The 19621-nt window shown below is 38.6% G+C and overlaps 3 protein-coding genes across 3 annotated transcripts; all 3 read left to right on the top strand.

Annotated features, from left to right (window-relative positions):
- The first annotated feature begins 50 nt into the window (after positions 1-50).
- On the top strand, positions 51-971 carry LOC129399097 (taste receptor type 2 member 8-like). Its single transcript, XM_055117974.1, has one exon. It carries the CDS (start codon positions 51-53, stop codon positions 969-971), a length of 921 nt encoding a protein of 306 aa, XP_054973949.1.
- Positions 972-4291: 3320 nt separating this feature from the next.
- LOC101554938 (taste receptor type 2 member 7-like) lies at positions 4292-5308 on the top strand. Its single transcript, XM_012933392.2, is given in 3 exon segments — positions 4292-4601; positions 4645-4800; positions 4803-5308. Coding segments are annotated over 3 exon segments (972 nt in total).
- A 13024-nt stretch (positions 5309-18332) lies between these two features.
- Positions 18333-19265, top strand: LOC101544963 (taste receptor type 2 member 7-like). Its single transcript, XM_004611310.2, has one exon. The coding sequence runs from the start codon at positions 18333-18335 to the stop codon at positions 19263-19265; it is 933 nt and encodes a 310-aa protein (XP_004611367.2).
- Positions 19266-19621: the final 356 nt, after the last annotated feature.

Below are 19621 nucleotides of genomic sequence, written 5' to 3'. Positions count from 1 at the left end.
CTGTTTGTGTATTGGTCTATCTGGAGTGACAGTGGGACATCGCTACCAACATGATCACTAAAGAAGATATCGTCTTGAGTGTTGTAGTGGCTGGAGAATCTATGATAGGCATCTTGGCAAATGGCTACATTGGAATAATGTCCTGGATTGACTCTATTCAGAAAAATAAAACCCCCTCACTTAACTACATCCTCACCAGTCTGGCTATTTCCAGAATTTGTTTGCTCTTCATAATAGTAGTAGGTGACTTTATAGTGAAACTCTATCCAGATTTTTATAAAGATGTTAAAATAGTGATAGTACTCAGTGCCTTCTGGATACTTTTCAACTACTCAAGTTTGTGGTGTGCCACCTGCCTCAACGTCTTCTATTTGCTGAAGATAGCGAATTTCTCCAGTCCACTTTTCCTCTGGCTCAAATGGAGGATTGACGGCGCGATTTACTGGATCCTGCCGGTGGGCTTGGCCATTTGCTCCCTGAGCAGCCTTCTGACAGCAATGCCGAATTATTATGAATACATTTATAGATTTACAAAACATCAAAGAAACATCACCGAAATGTTCAATGTGAGTGAAATTAAATATTTCAACCCATCGACCCTCCCTAACCTTTTGGCAGTTGTCCCAGTTACTATGTCATTGATTTCATTTTTCCTGTTAATTTTGTCTCTGTGGAGACATACCAAGCAAATGAAACTCAGTGTTTCAGGCTGGAGAGACCCCAGCACAGAAGCCCATATTACAGCCATGAAAAATGTGACTTCTTTTCTCCTCCTCCTTTTCGTGTACTATGCGACTTGTCTTTTACTAACTTACCTAATGAAAGGAAAGTTAGCTTCTGGGCTTGGAAAGATTATAGTGATTCTCTACCCCTCTGGCCATTCCCTTATTTTAATTATTGGAAATAGCAAGCTGAAACAAGCATTTGTCAGGATATTGAGAAGTGTTGGGGGCTTGTGGGGAACAGCGTAACGTAAATTAGTAGCTTCATAAAACGGACTTTAAAAGCTAGTCCTTTTGTCAAGTTTCTTACAGGTTCATTTCATTTATTCATTTATTCCATTTACTCTGGATACTTATGAATCTGAATACTTATCAATATAATGAGAGCCAATGCATCCAGTGATATGATAGCCAATGCAGCCAGAGACATAAAGTCACTTTCTACCACAGATATTCTTAGTTCTATTTTCACCTTCTTTCAGGAACAGTAGCTCACACTTCTTTCTGTCTGCTCATTTCAAATGTTAAAAATGTACAAGTTAATTAAATTCCTTTAAGATTTTACTTTGATAGGGAAAAATGCACCTGAACTTTTCACTCTTTTTATTTTTTGAAATGAGAAATTCATTTGCCTCATGATTTTCTCACTCTCGTCTATCATAGAGCTGCATTGGTGCCCTTTTAGAGCCCCTCCCTCAGAACTCACCTGGGTCATCCTCCTCTGATGTGATGATTCAGAATTCACATCTCCATTTCCTCTCTGGTTCAACTTTCTGGTTGTGTACCCCTTTCTTTCAAGTGAGTGATGCTTTAGTTTACCTTCCAGGTATCACTTCCTGGCTGATATTATTCAAGCACCTCTTACTCATTTTTCTAGAAATTAAATTTTCTTACAAGCAATTTGCTTTTTCAGACACAAGGATAGGGGCAGTACCCTATCTTAATAGCTCGTGAAAGGGTGCTCCATTCATCTTCATAAAATGAATAAGAGAACTGGAAAACCTGAGAGCAATCTGTTTCATTCAGGTTCCTTAATTTTCCACTATTTTTTTGTTTCTGAGCCGCATCTAGCAGTACTCAGGGGCTACTCTGGTTTTTGTGTTCAAGGGTTACTCCTGGCAGTGCTCTGGGGACTATACCGAATGCCAGGAATTAAATCTGGGTCAGCCTTCTGTTCCCTATTCACTGGAGGGAGCCACAAAGTCCCTACTCGCTATTCTCTGACCACCAGACTCCTTTTCTTTTCTTTTTTATTGAATCACCATGAGATAGAGCGTTACAAAGCTGTTCATGATTGGGTTTCAGTTTCATAATGTTCCAGCACCCATCCCTCCACCAATGTACATTTCCCAGCACCAATACCAATGACCCCAGTTTCCCTCCCACCAACCTCCACTCCCCCCCCAGCCTGCCTCTATGTCAAGGACTTCTCATTTTCTCTCTTATTCTCTCTCTCTCTCTCTCTCTCTCTCTCTCTCTCTCTCTCTCTCTCTCTCTCTCTCAATAAGGACTCTGTCTTGGTTTTACTTGGGTCTTAATAGACCAGTTGAGATATATAAGCATATACTACGGGAAAATTACGTTCATTCAATAAGAGAGCAATGTTTGTCCATAGCATATATAAATTACAGAAAAAAGACTGTGAAAATCCATGGTTCTGTGTGAACACAAAATCCCTCCTCACAAAAGTATTATTGAAATGCTTTATCTGTCACAGGTAAGGCACATCTATTCTAGATAGCTGTTCGTTTCAATTTTCTATGTCTGATTTGGATTTATTTCAGTCTACTATTTGCTTTGATTGTACACAAAATATTAATTACATAATCTTGCAATTTTCTGCATATTTCATGTAAAATAAAACCTATATTATTGGAGTCTTAAGTGCTTAAGCATCCTCAACTCTGATATTAAACTTGCGACTAAACTTGCTATTAAACTTGCTATTAAACTTGCTATTAAACTTGCGACTTGTATAATACAGGAGAATTGATGTTCTTTTTATGGAATGCATTGATGATTTCTATAAAATATATTTTAAGTTGTGATATGCTTCCTATTTTTCTACGTTTAGATAAAATGAATGTTTTGTAAGCATCAGGATAAGTTATCCTCTGTTTATCTGATATCCTTTGTCTTGATTTTGTTTTCTGTATCTCCAATGTTTTAAACATCTTTAAGGACCATAACAAGAATTCAAGGTAGTAGCTAATGCTCTATTTAAAATACCTTATGCATGTAATTGTCTATCTGAACAACCAAGGTACACAAACTTAAGCCTTTTTAGAAGCAAGTAATCTATATTGAACATTAATCTTTTAAGTTTACTAAAAATCTCTAAGTCCCTGACTTTATATTTTAGCTATAATTAATATTATCATTCAGTGAAACCAAAATGCTTGTTCAAACTTTTTTGATACCAATTTAATAATTTGTAGAGAATCCTTAAAGATTGAGATGCCAAATAAAATGTAGGCTGTATTACTGTATCACTGTATCACTGTCATCCCATTAATCATCTATTTGCTCGAGCAGGCCCAGTAATGTCTCCATTCATCCTACCCCTGAGATTTTAGCAGCCTCCCTTTACTCATCCTCCCCAGTGGTGCCGCAATAGAGGCTCTTTCAGGGTCAGGGGAATGAGACCTATCATTGTTACTGTGTTTGGCATATGGATACGACACTGGGAGCTTGCCAGGCTCTACCCTGAGAGGGCAATAAACTCTTGAGAACTTGCCAGAGGGAGAATGAGGCTATCAGATGTCAGGAGCTCGGTTTTATAGTCTCTGGATGTTGGCTGTTGATGGAATTACACGACACCAGGGGCAGTTTCTGGGTGTGACTGCCTGGCTACTGGAAAAAGGGGAATCTGGGTGGAAGAGGCCCAATCCTGATCCAAGCAGCCTTGGAGATCTAGGCCCTGGTTCCTGTACACCTGGGTTCTTCTGAAGGCTCCTTCATGTGTGAGGCTTGTTGGAAAGTGTGGAAAGGGGCCATAAGCATGGCTGTGGCTGGGTTCTGGCTGAAGCTGTGTAGTCTCAACTGTCAAGGCTCTGCTCGGCAAATTTAGGCTACACAAGTAAAATTCAATTTCACTATTTCCTCGAAGCAGTTAAGTGAGGAAATTTGTAACATACACTAAAAAATAATGTGTTGTTTATTTGAAATTAAATTTTAACTCATTTTTTGTGATTAAATTTTTGTACTTTTGCATGTTTAATCTATCACTTTTGTTGGGTTCCTAGCTTATATCATAGATTTATAAAAATAATACTTGCAAAACATAGGCTCAGAAAGACATGTGGGGCCACAAAGGCAGAAAGCCTAAGTTGCATATTAGCAAAAAATGTAACAAGCTAAATTAACTATATGTGGAAAAGTGAAACACACTGAGAAGATGTAAGGACATACAGGTGCCAGACTAAACATCAACAACCTTACAGTTTTGTCAAGAGTAACCAGAATTTCATGAAGAAAGACCACCAAGTATCCATCAGAAGACAATTACAGTAAAACCTAAGAAGTAGGTATAGATGTAGAAAAGGAATTGGATACTTCTGCTTTTTAATATGTCAGGTGACATGAACAGCACCTTAATGATCATAGCAGCTGGAGACTTCTCCATGGGAATCTTAGGGAACGCCTTCATTGCACTGGTAAACTGCTTGGGCTGGATGAAGAAAAGGAAGATGGCCTCCATTGATTTCATTCTCACGTGTCTGGCTATTTCCAGAATCTGGCTACTGTACACAATAATGCTAGACTGCTTTATGTTGGTGCAGTATCCAAATGTCTATACTGCTGGTACACAAATGAGAGTCACTGACTTCTTCTGGACACTCACCAACCACCTCAGTGTGTGGTTTGCCACCTGCCTCAGTCTCTTATACTTCCTATCTTCTACTTATTCTTCTAAAATTAGCTATCTTCTACTTCAAGATAGCTAATTTCACACATCCCCTTTTTCTCTGGATGAAGTGGAGAATCGACCGGGTGGTTCTTAGGATCCTGCTGGGGGGCGTGGCCCTCTCTGTGTTGATCAGCCTTGCTGTCACTGAGAAGTTTAGTGATGATTTTAGGTCTGTATCAAGGTAAAGAAGAGAAGAAACGGAACATTGAAGTGCAGTGTAAATAAAGCTCAATATGAGTCCACCAAGATATTTCTCAACCTTTTAACAATATTTCCTGTTTCTATGTCACTGGTCTCCTTTTGCCTCTTGATCCTCTCCCTGTGGAAACACACCAGGAAGATGCAGCTCAGTGCCAGCGGACACAGAGACCCAAGCAGAGATGCCCACTTGAGAGCCATGAAACCTGTTATCACCTTCCTCCTCCTTTTCATTGCCTATGGTCTGACCTTTCTCATAGTCACCTACAGCTACTTTATACCAGAGAGTGAACTAGCTGTGTTGGTTGGGGAGTTGATAGCTCTAATTTATCCTTCAACCCACTCATTTATTCTAATCCTAGGAAACAATAAACTGAGAAAAAGCGTCTCTAATGGTGGCATGAAAGATGAAGACAATTCTAACAACAGAAGGATATTTGAAGAGTCTCAATTTCTAGGACCTAGAAAAACCAGATAGCTTTAACTGTCTTCATTTGCAGTATTAATGTTCATTTCATATAGTGAATTTCTCTAGAAATGTATTAGTATACTTATAATTGTAATTTAGAATTAATTTTGCTTCTTTTTCATTGTCTCTCTCTCTTTGTCTCTTTCTTTCCCTCCCTTACTTTTTTTGAAGGAAGTTTTCGAAAGTAATCTTCTAGTATTTCCTGTAAAAGGAGAGACCATTTTTATAGTTGGTTCTAAGTCATTTCCCCAGATGCAAAGTATATAACGAATAAGAACACTGTAATAGCATCTTGCTGGCATTTGCATTCCATTGAAAAGCAGCTGGATTCATTCACCTCGTCCTAGTAGACTTCTCTGCCCAGGTCATTGAACTAAACTCGACCTTTGGAAACAGTCAGTAGGGTCAACTATTATTAGAGTAGACATGAATTAGATTTTGTCTGCAGCAATTAATATATTTATTATTCAAGATATATAGAGTATATTGGTCAATAAATTTGGTAAAATTAAAAAACTATAATATTAGTTTCATTTGTTAGTTTTTCTTTTCTAAACCTGACAGTACTATATATACATACATATGTATTTATATGGAATCAATTAATAAACTATATAAAACATACCAGTGCTTCTTAATGTGCCTTATAAAATTAAAGAAACAAGAGAAAATTAGAAGCATAGACTGAAGCTTAAGTATTTTCAATATTGTGTTATAAAATATCTCAGTGAATGTGAATATCTCTGTTTACTTGCATTTTCCTAATGACTTATGATGTGGAATTTTTTTCCTCAAGAGCATGTGGCCATTTGTAAACATCTGGAGAAATGTCTATTCAAGACCTTTGCTCATTGTTTAATTGGGTTTTCTGTCATTCTGTTTTCAAATTGTTTGGGTACTTTGTATAGTCTGAATATCAGGTAATTTTCAAAAATTTTTTCTGTAAATATTTTCTCCCATTCTCTAAGCTGTTTTACTGTCTTATGTATTTGATATATTAAAGCTTTTATCTTAATGAATTCCAATTTGCTGTTTCACTTTGCTATGTGCACATTTGTGTGATAACTAAAGATCATTCTGTTGACAAATTTAAACTCATGAAAAGGATAAAACAAATAACGAGCACAGGCTTAACCTTGAGCATAATTGTAAAAACACACCAAACAACTAATTTAATCAACTGTTGAACTGCACAGAAAAACTATTTAAATCTGAGTTTGTAAAGAATTCTTGAGGTGGGTAGAATTGGTCAAGCAACTCACAGTAATGAAAGTACAGATGATCTGTTCAAGGAACAGGAATTTTAGAAAATTCCTAGAGATGACAAATGTCAGATATCGTCTTTAAGATTCAGAGGCTAAGAGCAAAAGTGTATTAGGTTGTGTAAAAAGTGTCTATACAACAGAAGAGTCGCAATGAAGGAACATGGAAAGTGCTAGGGGCCAGGGGCTATAGTTTCAGGAAGGAAAAACTTCTTGAGGGGAACAGGTGAAGAAACCATAAAAATCTGTTGCTTATCTCTCTAGGGAGAATCAAAGGAGACAAAGTAGACAAGCAAGAGAAACAAGATGAAAATGGAAAATGAAGAAAGTGTGTCCACAAAATAGTTCCTTGAATAATAAAAATGTTCAAACTGTCATAACTCACAAAAACATCCAAGAGCTGAGAAGTAGGTGAAAAACTTGCTAGACCCTCAATTACCAAAAAGGTTCTTTTGTGAGAAGATGTTGCTGTAATACTCATAAAATTGAAAGATGAACCACCACCATAGCAATCACAAAATCAAAATGGAAATAACTCCATACACACATATGAAACACACAAAGTGAGAATCAACAGCTTCAGCAGATGAAAACACACTGAGATAACAGCAGCCATGAAACAGGGTAAAAATGACACAAGTTAAGATAAATTAAAGAGAATTAAACAAAATCTAAACACCAAAAAACAAGTAAAACTGTCCAGAAAAGACAATGTGAGTACAATGAATAGCTCTTTAAGAATGAAGGAGTATTTTATTTCATCATTATTCTTGAATGACTCAATTTTTTCATAGTAAAGCTAATATTGGCAATTCTCCTGTAGCACTGTTGTCCCATTGTTCGTTGATTTGCTCGAGCGGGCATCCGTAATGTCTCCATTGTGATAGTTGTTGTTACTGTTTTTGGTATATCAAATACTCCATGGGTAGCTTGCCAGTCTCTGCCGTGTGGGCAGGATACTCTCGGTAGCTTACCTGGTCTCCGAGAGGGATGGAAGAATTGAACCGGGGTCAGCCACGTGCAAGGCAAATGCCCTACCCACTGTGCTATCGCTCCAGCCATAAAATGCCTAAATCATTTATAGTAAACTTTGTAATATGTAGAGCAAATTGTTTTAATTGAATCACCGTGAGAACAGTTACAAAGCCTTCAGGTTTCAGTCTCAGTCATACAATGATCAAACACCCATCCCTTCACCGGTGCACATGTTCCACCACCAAAAACCCCAGTATACACCTCATCCCATCCCCCACCCTGCCTGTGTGATGGATGATTTTCACTTTTCTCTCTTTTTACTTTGATTACATTCAATTTTCGACAGAAATCCCACTACTATTATTTGGAATTTTCCCCCCACAATCAGACCTGCCAAAGGGCATCATTAGATAATTTGTTTTCTATTGTTGATAACGAAGAGCACATGATGTTGCATGGCTGCGATAGAGGCCGCGCAGTTTTGGAATTCTGGTATTTTAGTAATTAAGTCCCGAGGTACTTCTGCCAGCAGCCTCTGTGTTCCGAGATTGGTTTGTGTGCCTCTGGAATCATGGCTGTTCAGGAGTGGATGAGCCTTTCGTGGCCGGCTGCTCAGGGTCTCATCTGGTCAGGGAGCAGGGCCAGTTCCCCCTCCTTGCCCCCACTGGGAGATTTTCCGTGCACCCCATCACTGCAAGCTCCTACCTCCCTGCCCAATTGGCTCTGAAAGGCGGCGGTCGCCATGCTGCCACAAAGGGGAAAAGGCCGAGGGACAATAACCCTTTTCCTCCCGGGGCTGCACGGGGCCGTAGCTTAGTTCACAGTCCAGGAGCATTTCTGCCAGCAGCCACTGCATCTGAGATTGGTTTGTGTGCCTTTGGGATCATGGCCGTTCAGGAGTGGAGGAGGGATTCCTGAGCGTTTTTTTGTCTATCAGGAAAGGTCGGTTTGGAGAAATGGTCCTAGTACCCACATACTGAAGCCATGATTGCAGAAGCTCATGCTCGCTGGGATTGCAGCTGGAGAAGGCGGGGAGACTGCACCTGCTCCATCTGGGTCGCCCCGATGTTATCTGCTTGGTTTGGGGTCCGGAGCATTCTCTGGTGTTGTGGTGCCCACCGGCCAGGATTTTACACTGCCGAATGCAGGAAAATGGCGCCTGGGCTCCTAATTACAAATTAATGTCTGTCTCTTATCAGTGACAAATGTTCAGAGACTTCTAAGTAATACCTAGAACAAATAGAGTATCTCCAGAGCTCACACTTCCACTTTATAGGTGGAAATCAAGTAGTCATCCCTTCCCGAAATTGAAAATTGTTTCTGCTTTACCTGTGTTAACCTGCTTAATTAGTATATTTCTCTGAGATTTAAACTATGATTGAAAATAGTCTATGCTTTAACTCAGATCTTCTTGTTTTTTTTTTTCCTTTTTGAGTCACACCTGGCGATGCACAGGGGTCACTCCTGGCTCTGCACTCAGGAATTACCCTTGACAGTGCTCAGGGAACCATATGGGATGCTGGGAATCGAAACCGGGTTGGCTGCATGCAAGGCAAACGCCCTACCTGCTGTGCTATTGCTCCAGCCCCTAACTCAGTTATTTTTAAGGTTCCCAAAACTTATTTGTGCCAAACAGGCATTAAATATGACTGTGGCTTAGGGATATTAAATATGATCATGAGGTTTACTGCCAAATTAAATTGTAGACTGGTTTTCCAAGTGATTGGTTGCTTCTTGATTCCTACTCAGCGTGTAGGTTGGTAGTCCCCAAATATTCAGACCTCAAAGTGAGGAAGATCATGCAAACTGAGATGGTAGATCCATTCCTATTTGCATCTTTGAGCCTTTTAACAATCTCTGTTTATGAAAAGAATAAATGTCCTCAGTGAGAAAAATCTTGAGGCAATTCTAGGCTAGAGAGGAACTGGTCTTAATACACCTGAACATAACTCACAGGGAGAACAGAGAAAGACAACTACAGGGGCACGCCAGTGAAAGGGACAGATACCTTTCTCTTTAATTTTTTTCCATTTTTTTAAATTGAATCACCCTGTCGAAAATTACAAAGCTTTCAGGCTTACAAAGGCGGAGGGGGGGGAGGGATTGGGAGGTGGGAGGGATACTGGGTTCACTGGCGGTGGAGAATGGACACTGGTAGAGGGAGGGGTGCTCGAACGTTGTATGAGGGAAACACAAGTATGAAAATGTGTAAATCTGTTAGTGTACCCTCATGGTGACTCACTAATTTAAAAATTTAAAAAAATAAAAAAAAACAAAGCTTTCAGGCTTAAGTCTCAGTTATGCAATGCTGAAACAACCATCCCTTCACCAGTGCACATATTCCACCACCAAAAAAACCCCAGTATACCTCCCATCCCCCACCCACCCACCCCCGCCTGTATAACTGATAAATTTCACTTTACTTTCACTTGACTTTGGTTACATTCAATATTTCAACAAAAAACTCACTATTATTGTGTGGAGTTCCCCACTAGAATCAGACCTGCTTTGAAGATATATGAGGCTGCACGGCCGCAATAGCGGCCACGCGGCTTTGGATTTCTGTACTTTAGCAACTAAGTCCAGGGAATTTTCTTCCAGAAATTGGATCATTGCAAGCTTGTATCTCTCATTAGTGGTACTCATAATATGGCAGTCGCCACGCCCTTCCCTCCGCCCCCGCTGGCAAGGAAAAGGTGAGAGAGAAAAACGGGACATGTACCATTCTTAATGCATCTGCTAAAAGCCAATTCAGTCTTCTGTGATATCCCAAGGAGGATTTTATTTCAATATTTCATCATTATTCCTGAATGATTCCATTTTTTCATAGTAAAGCTAATATTGGCAATTCTTCTAAATACAAATTAATATCTGTCTCCTATCAGGGACAAACGTTCAGAGACTTTTGATATCCCAAATCAGAACTCCAGATGAGATGCCACATGCAGTGGAGACCGTCTATATGATTTTCATTGTTAGAGAATTGACTCTAGGAATCTGGGGAAATGGGTCCATTGCAACGGTGAGCTACATAGGTTGGGTCCAAAGCAGAGCTATTGCCTTGACTATCATCCTGGTCACTGTAGCCACCTCTAGAATCTGTTTGTTGTGTGAAACGGCTTTTGATGGCTTTGTCATGCTGCTTTCTCCAGATACATGTGCCCACGGTGAGCTAATGAATATTTTGGATATGTTCTGGACCCTTGGCAATCATTTAAGTATCTGGTTTGTTTCTTGCCTCAGCATCTCGCATTTACTCAAGGTAGTAAATAGACCTCATCCAGTCTTCCTTGGCTTAAGCTAAAGATGACCAAGATCATCTGTGAGATTATTTGGGTGTCCTTTCCCAACCCCTTAGTCATTAGTTTCTCACTGATGATGAGTCCTGGTGTGACTTTAAGTTCCACCATGAAGAAACAAAACTTGGGAATCTAAAGTGAGTAAAATTCCCAATGCTTTCAAACAGATTGTTCTGAACATAGGGGCTGTTGTTCCCTTTAGTCTTTTCCTGATCTCATTTTCTTACAACTTTTGTCAGAACTTTTGGTTCCATAAAGAATTCATAATTTAAGGTAAAAGATGCCAACATAAGACTCTGCCCCAAATGATTTCATTTACATTTTATGATTAAAAATCTACCCCATCTGGGGCTGGAGTGATAGCACCGCAGGTATGGCTGTGCAAGGGCGTTTTACTTGCATGTGGCCAACACATGTTCGATTCCCAGCATCCCATATGGTCCCCCAAGCACTGCTAGGAGTAATTCCTCAGTGCACGAGGCAGGAGTAACCTCTGTGCAATGCTCAGTGTGACCCAACAAGCAAAAAAAATAAATATATACATATATATAATATCCCCTTTACCATTATTCTAAAATGTTCTTTGTGTTCATTCATTCTTTGTCTTGCTTAGTTTTAAATTAAATATTATTATTATTATGTTGTTGTTATTAAGCTTCTTTCATTTTGTAGGAAAAATGGATTAAATCTTACATAAACATTTCTTGTTATTTCCCACATAGAAAAAGCTCCTGCATTATTTCTTGCCATACACTGACAAAGACCTTGAATTCACTGAGTACAAGAATTTCTGGCAGAACAGTTTTATAAAAATATCTTTAAAAGATCTTATAAAATAAATCCTATAAAGAATTGTTGATTTTGGTCATACCAAATTTCAATCCTTATATGTCTTCTCCTCTCCTTTCTAGAACACTTGGTTCTCTGGGATGAAAGTTCAGAGGATAGGGCGTTTGCCTTGCTGTAGGCCAACCGGGTTTAATCCCAGTCATCCTATATGCTCCAATAAACACCAGCAGGAGTGATCCTTTAGTGCAGATGCATGAGTAGCCTCTTAGTATTGCCAAGTGGGTCACCTCCTCCCCCCAATACAATGGTTGGTTCTGAGTAAGAGGGTTAAATAACTCTGAAAGATTTTGCCTAGCTTGAAATGTGAGTTCCCTAGGCTGGGAAAACAGATATAATCTTAAGAATGAATATTCAACCCCCCAAAAAGTTTTGTACAATCAGAAATAAGTATACAGGAGTCAGAATGATCGCACAATGGGTAGAGCACTTGCCTTGCATGTGACCAACCTGGGTTCAATCCCCAGCACCTCGTGTGGTCCCCCGAGCCCACCAGCGGTGATCCCTCAGCGCATAGTCAGGACTAAGCCTTGAGAACAGTCAGGTGTGGCCCCAAACAAAATGAACAAAAAAGAAATCAGAATACCAGAGTCATGAAGACAAGAAGATTGGCAGTCCCAATAGTCAGGTTGTTCACAGATAAATCTAGCTGCTGATGCTAACCTTCCATATCAGTCCTCAAGGAAATTTTTCAACATTCTTTGTCCTTCTAGACCTAGAAGTCTTTTGATATTTGATTTTCTTTAGCTCTATTCCCTTTTCTCATTTGTTTCTGATAATATTTTATAGATAATCACATGTCCCTAAATTACTAATGTCATGCTTTTCTATTATAATATACTATGCATGTTATAAGAAATATGGATAGTATATGTTGTTTCATTACATAACTATTTAAATATGAGAGGAACCTGAGTTTATGTGATTTGTATTAGACAGATCAATGTTTCTCCATGAGCGCACTACTGCCCCCTGGGGGAGCTGAATGTTTTCCAGTGTGTATAGCCTCTGGTGCAATGTTCTGTTTGTTCCTTAGAGAAAGTAGATTTCCGGGGTGATGCATAGTGATTTATTTTTTTCATAAAGAGGAATGGTGGTGACCAAATAAATTTGTGGGGCCTCTGGGTAGATTCAAATTTGTTGTATGCTAAATAATTTCTCCCTCCCTCATATATATCCATTTAAAAGTAGAATTGAGAGGGCTGGGGGGATGGTAAAGAAGGTAGGGTATTTTCTTGCACTCAACTGACTCCAATTGATGCCAAAAACCCCATAAGAAAATGCTCTTTTGTGTCCCATCAGAAGTGATTCCTGAGAGCAGAGCCAGGAGAAAGCCCCAGAATTAGAAGCAATAGGAGAATGAAATAAAAATAAAGATTAAAATAGAACATAAAATAATTATAAAGTAAAGGGAAATTAATCCTATTTTCTAAAAATATGCCCGGGCAGAAAACTATTGGAATTTCCTTTCCGGCACCACAACTTTCAGGGCTGTTAGGCCAGAATGTTGGAGTCCCTGCTGGCCCTGTGCCCCAACTGCCTGGGCGGTGCCACCCTGTTGGCAATCCTCCAGGAGTCCCCTCCAGGCGAGAGGGTGTCCAAGACACCCTTCCAGAGATGGGGAAGGTCAGCACCAAAAGGGGCACATTCTCCTCGAAATTTGCAATTGCCGTAGCTCAGTTCCCAGAATTTGCTGAATCATTTCTCACCTCATAGTTACCAGCAGCTCAGACTGGACTTTGGGTGGGCCATTCTCCCTGGCAGAGAGTTTATGTTAATGGAATTTCCTATCACCTTGCAACCTTCCTTCCCACCCACGACAGCACTTCCTGAGCGATTCCCCAGGAGCTCCTAATTCCCAGTGCCTGTTTTTAACTTCTCCTTTGTGCCTTACCTTCCCATCTGATAATACTTTATTGCTAATGTTGTTAATTATTGTTAATTGTTGTGTTAATCAACAATTTCTTGTTAGTCATTAATCAATATTAATTCCCTTCTATTTTATATGAAAATATTTACTATTCAAGAGACCTTTCAAGAATGCATTGTCATGGACAGCATTTACCACATTACATAAAACGATTGCATTTTCCGTTCCATCCCTGTCCCCTCACCCTGAATGGAGTAATTTCTCTCTAGCTATATTAGCACTGTTTGACCTCATGAAGTCATCAGGGGTCATCAGTTCTTCCATCTATGCGCAGGGTGAACGACTTTTGGTCCTGAACACACAAGGGGACACAACCACCAGGTCTGTGTCAGTATCAGACATCAAATGTTGTGGCACTACACCCTTCACCAGTGTCCACCTCCATTCTCCACTGTCCCAGGGGCCTCCCTCACCATATCCCTCCATCTGTCCTGCCCCTCACCATGGTAGACTTCCTACTAAAGACTGTTCTCAACTTCTGTTGCCTTTGGCCATTTGTTATTCTCCTACTGTGTCTCTTTATATCCCACACATGAGACAGTTCATTCTGTGTCTCTCCTCTTTCTTAATCATGTCACTCAGTGTCATATTCTCCAGATCCATCCTCGTAGAAGCAAACCTCGAGACTTCATCTTTTCTCATAGCAACTACTATCCATGTGTCCATGTGTATACATACCATGGTTTCATGTGCTCTTGGACCCTTGTTTTTCCATAAATTTGGCTATTGTGAATGGTGCTGCAATGAACATAGGAGCACACATATCTTAGAGTTTGGGGGCCCTTGCGGTAGATGCCAAGTAGTGCAATTGCTGGATCATACGCAAGCTCAATCCTAGAGAAAACTATTATTTGAAGGTGATTGTCACATCTCCAGAAATGACTGCAATGTAGAATGTGAGGTTATAATCTTATAAAAGGAATTGATTGCAACTAGAATAATTGAAGATGTTAATTTCATTCCATTTTTACATCAAAATTTTACTATTCAAGAGATCTTTCAGGAATCAATTGTCATGGGCAGCATTTACCACATTAAATAAAACTAAAGGTATCTGAGTTTTTAGCATCTTTCACTTCTAACAAGCAACTGCCCAGAATATATTCTTCTCAATTACTGCTATCTTCACATTTGGCTATTAATTATGCCATTTATAGTTATATTTGTATTTATAGCAAATTAGCCATTTATATGGAAGCAAAAATTTTTAACAGTTGTCTGAATGCTTTCTACAATCTACATATGCATTTATCATTACCTAAACTAAAGTCCATTTCCACGAGAAAAACTGACTCGTGGGAAATTTTTAATTAGTGAAATTTCATTTATACCTTTTAATTTTTATGAACTACATGCTTGCTTGCTTTTTTGAGTCTCAGTATTCAAAATGTAATTTGACAGGTCCTAATATGCAGAATATGACAGCAGGAAGCCTTGCAAATTCATGAAATGCGATCTTTTAAAATTTGCATTCGAGCAGTTTTTAACTCAACATTTCAGTTTTCACTGACTAAATCCTGGATTGACTCTATTCAGAAGAATAAAACCTCCTCACTTAACTACATCCTCACAAGTCTGACTATTTCCAGAACATGTTTGCTCTTCCTAATAGTAGTAGGTGACACTGTAGTGATACTCTATCCAGATTTTTACGAAGATGTTAAACTAGTGATAGTACTCAGTGCTTCCTGGATACTTATTAACTACTCAAGTTTGTGGTGTGCCACCTGCCTCAACATCTTCTATTTACTGAAAATAGCGAATTTCTCCAGTCCACCTTTTCTCTGGTAAACTGGAGGATTGACAGAGTGATTTACTGAATCTTGCCGGCAAGCTTGACCATTTGTTCCTTGAGCAGCTTTCTGACAGCAATACCGAATTATTATAAAGACAAAATATCAAAGAAACATCACTGAAATGTTCCATGTGAGTGAAATTAAACATTTCAACCCATCAGCCCTCCCTAACCTATTGGCACTTGTTCCAATTACTGTGTCATTGATTTCATTTTCCCTGTTAATTTTGTCTCTGTGGAGACATACCAAGCAAATGAAACTCAATGTTTCAGGCTGGAGAGACCCCAGCACAGAAGCCCATATTACAGCCATGAAAAATGTGACTTCTTTTCTCTTCCTCCTTTTGTGTACTACGTGGCTTGTCTTTTAGTAACTTATTGCCATCTTCTTCTTCTATTGAAGAAGAAAGTTTACCTTGTAGGCTTGGAAAGATTTTAATGATTCTCTACCCCTCTGCCCACTCCCTTATTTAAATATTTGGAAATAGCAAGCTGAGGCAACACCTGTCAGGATATTAACACACAAGGGTGAAATAATGGCCTGCCTAATATAAATCAGTAGCTTCATAACATAGACTAATTTAAAAGCAAATCCTGTTGTCCAGTTTCTTATAGGTTCATTTCATTATCCATTTATTCCATTAACTTTGGATATTATCAATGATCTGAGAGCCTCTCTGTCTCTACCACAGACATTCTTAGTTCTATTGTCACCTTCTCTCCGAAATCAGAGCTCACGCTTCTTGTCTTCTCAGTTCAAATGCTAAACATATAAATTAGCTAATTCCTTTGAGATTTTATTTTGATTTATGGTAAAATGCATCTGAACTTTTCTCTTTTTTTTGAAATGAGAAATTTATTTTTCTCATGATTTTCTCACTTTTATCTATGATAGAGCTGTATATTATTACTCTTACCTTTGAGAGCCCCTCCCGCAGGACTCTGCTGGGTCATCCCTATCTGACGTGATGATTAAAGACCATGTCCTGTCTCTGGTTCAGTTTTCTGGTTGGGTACCCCTTTCTTTCCAAGTGGATGATGCTTTAGGTTGCCTCGCGGTTATTATTTCCTGGTTAATATTGTTCAAACTGCTTATTCATTTTCTTGGAAATTGAAAGCAACTTGCTTTCCATACCCAAAGATAGGGATAGTGTCTATTTTAATAGCTCTTGAAAAGGTGTTCCATTCATCTTTATTAAATGAATAAGAGGATTGGAAAGCCTGATATTAATTTTTCATTCAGGTTTCTTTTTTGTGTTTTGTTTGCATATTTGTTTAGGGGTCACACCCAGAAGTACTCAGGGGTGACTCCTGGCTCTATGTTCAGGGGTCACTCCTAACAGTGCTCTGGGGACCATATGGAATGGCATGGATCGAACTTGGGTCAGCCACAGGCAATATAAGCTACCTCCCTGCTGTACTATTACTCTGACCCCACATTCCATTTTGCAATAACACTTGCAGAGATACCATTCACTTGGATCTTAACAGAGGAGTTGAGATATCTGAGCATGTACTATGAAAAAATTACATCTTTCAATTAGAGAGCATATTTGTCATGACATACACAGAGAAATTATAGAAAAAGACTGTGAAGATACATGGTTCTGTGTGAACACAAAATTTCTCCTCACAAGAATTACTGAAGCGCTTTATCTAGCACATCTAAGGTCTTCTATTCAAGATAGCTGTTCTCAATTTTCCGTGTCCAATTTGGTTCCATTTCAGTCTACTAGCCTGCTTCAATAATCTATAAAATACTAAATACCTGACTGATCTAATTTTCTGCATATAATCATGTAAAAGGCAACCTGTATAATTCCATAAAGTATATTAGCATCCTCAACTCAAATATCCTATCTATTAAAATTGCTACTTGTATAATACAGGAAGATTGATACTTTTTATGGAATGCATTGATAAATGTATGTAAAAATATTTTTATGTGTGATACACTTTGTATTTTTCTATGTTTAAATGAAATAAATGTTTTGTAAGCTTTAGGGTAAGTTACCCTACATTAATCTGAAATCCTCTCTTCTCAATATTGTTTTTGGTATCTCTAATGTATTAAATATGTCCAATGACCATAACAAGCACTCAAAGTAGTAAGTAATGCTTTATTTAAACTACTTTATGCCATGTAATTCCTCATCTGACCAACCAAAGTACACAAACAGCTCTTTGTAGAAGCAGATAATCTGTATTTAATCTTTTAATAATTAATATTTAATATTAAATTAAAAATTAATATTTTACATTAACTAAAAATCTGCCAGATTTTGAAATTTTAGTTATAATTAATATTATTATTCAACTAAGTCAAAATATCTGTACAAACTATTTTGGTGCCAAGTTTATAATTTATAGAGAATCTTTAAGAATTGGTCAGCCAAATAAAATGTGTGCTACACAAATGAAATTAAATTTCACTATTTCTTGGTAGTAGTGAAGTTAAGAAATTTCTGACATACACTTAAAAATAATATATCATTTATTTTAAATTAAATTTTAACTTATAGTCCTGTGTTTTCACTTGTTAAATCTAAATCTATCAGTTTTGTTGGGCTCCTGACTTTTATCATAGATTTATAAACTTAAGCAAAACATAGCCTCAGAAAGACTTGTGGCACCATAAAAGGCAATAAGCCTAATTTGCATCTTAGCAAAATGTAACTTGACTTTTAACTATGTGGAAATGAACTATGAGGAAGAGTGAAACACGCTGAGAAGATGTAAGGACATACAGGTGCCAGACTAAACATCAACAACCTTACGGTTTTGGCAAGAGTAGCCAGAATTTCATGAAGAAAGACCACCCACTATCCATCAGAAGACAGAATTACAACAAAACCTAAGAAGTAGGTATAGATGTAAAATTCTATCCGTGCAGTTAGAAAGGAATTGGATACTTCTGCTTTTTAATATGTCAGGTGAGGTGAACAGCACCTTAATGATCATAGCAGCTGGAGAATTCTCCATGGGAATCTTAGGGAACGCCTTCATTGCACTGGTAAACTGCTTGGACTGGATGAAGAAAAAGAAGGTGGCCTCCATTGATTTAATTCTCACGTGTCTGGCTACTTCCAGAATCTGGCTACTGTGCATAATAATGCTAGACTGCTCTTTGTTGGCACAGTATCCAAATGGCTATGCTGCCGGAACACAAGTGAAAGTCATTGACTTCTTCTGGACACTCACCAACCACCTCAGTGTGTGGTTTGCCACCTGCCTCAGTCTCTTCTACTTCCTCAAGATAGCAAATTTCATGCATCCCCTTTTCCTCTGGATGAAGTGGAGAATCGACCGGGTGGTTCTTAGGATGCTGCTGGGGTGCGTGGCCCTCTCTGTGTTGATCAGCCTTGCTGTCACTGAGAATTTGAATGACTTCCAGTACTGTATCAAGGTAAAGAAAGAAAGAAACGGAACATTAAAGTACTGCGTAAATGTAGCTCAATATGAGTCCACCAAGATATTTCTCAACCTTTTAACAATATTTCCTGTTTCTATATCACTGGTCTCCTTTTGCCTCTTGATCCTCTCCCTGTGGAAGCACACCAGGAAGATGCAGCTCAGTGCCAGTGGACACAGAGACCCAAGCAGAGATGCCCACTTGGGAGCCATGAAAACTGTCATCACCTTCCTCCTCCTTTTCATTGTCTACTGTTTGGCCTTTCTCATAGCCACTTCCAACTACTTTATATCAGAGAGTGAAGTAGCTGTGTTGGTTGGGGAGCTGATAGCTCTAATTTATCCTTCAACCCACTCATTTATTCTAATCCTAGGAAACAATAAACTGAGAGAAGCGTCTCTAAGGGTGCTATGGAAGATAAAGGCAATTCTAAGCAGAGATTTCTAACAATAGAAACAGATTGAAGACTCTCAACTTCTAGGACCAAGAAATGCCAGATACTTTTAACTGTCTTCAATTACTACATTAATGTTGGTTTCATATGGTGGATTTCTCTGTAATTTAGAATTGATTTTGCCTCTTTTTCATTATCTCTTTCTCTGTCTTTGTCCTTTTCCTTTCCTCCCTTAAGTTTCTGGAGGAAGTTTTCAAAGGTAATGTTCTAGTATTCCTGTAAAAGGAGAGACCATTTTCATAGTTGGTTCTAAATCATTTCCCCAGATGCAAAGTATTTGACTAATAAAAACACTATAATAGGATCTTGCTGATTTGCATTCCATTGAAAAGCAGCTGGGTTCATTCAC

This window comes from Sorex araneus, chromosome 10 (assembly GCF_027595985.1).
Source record: "Sorex araneus isolate mSorAra2 chromosome 10, mSorAra2.pri, whole genome shotgun sequence".
Classification (NCBI taxonomy): domain Eukaryota; kingdom Metazoa; phylum Chordata; class Mammalia; order Eulipotyphla; family Soricidae; genus Sorex; species Sorex araneus.
The sequence above is the reverse complement of the archived record's forward strand: the minus strand, read 5'-3'. Positions and strand labels throughout refer to the sequence as shown.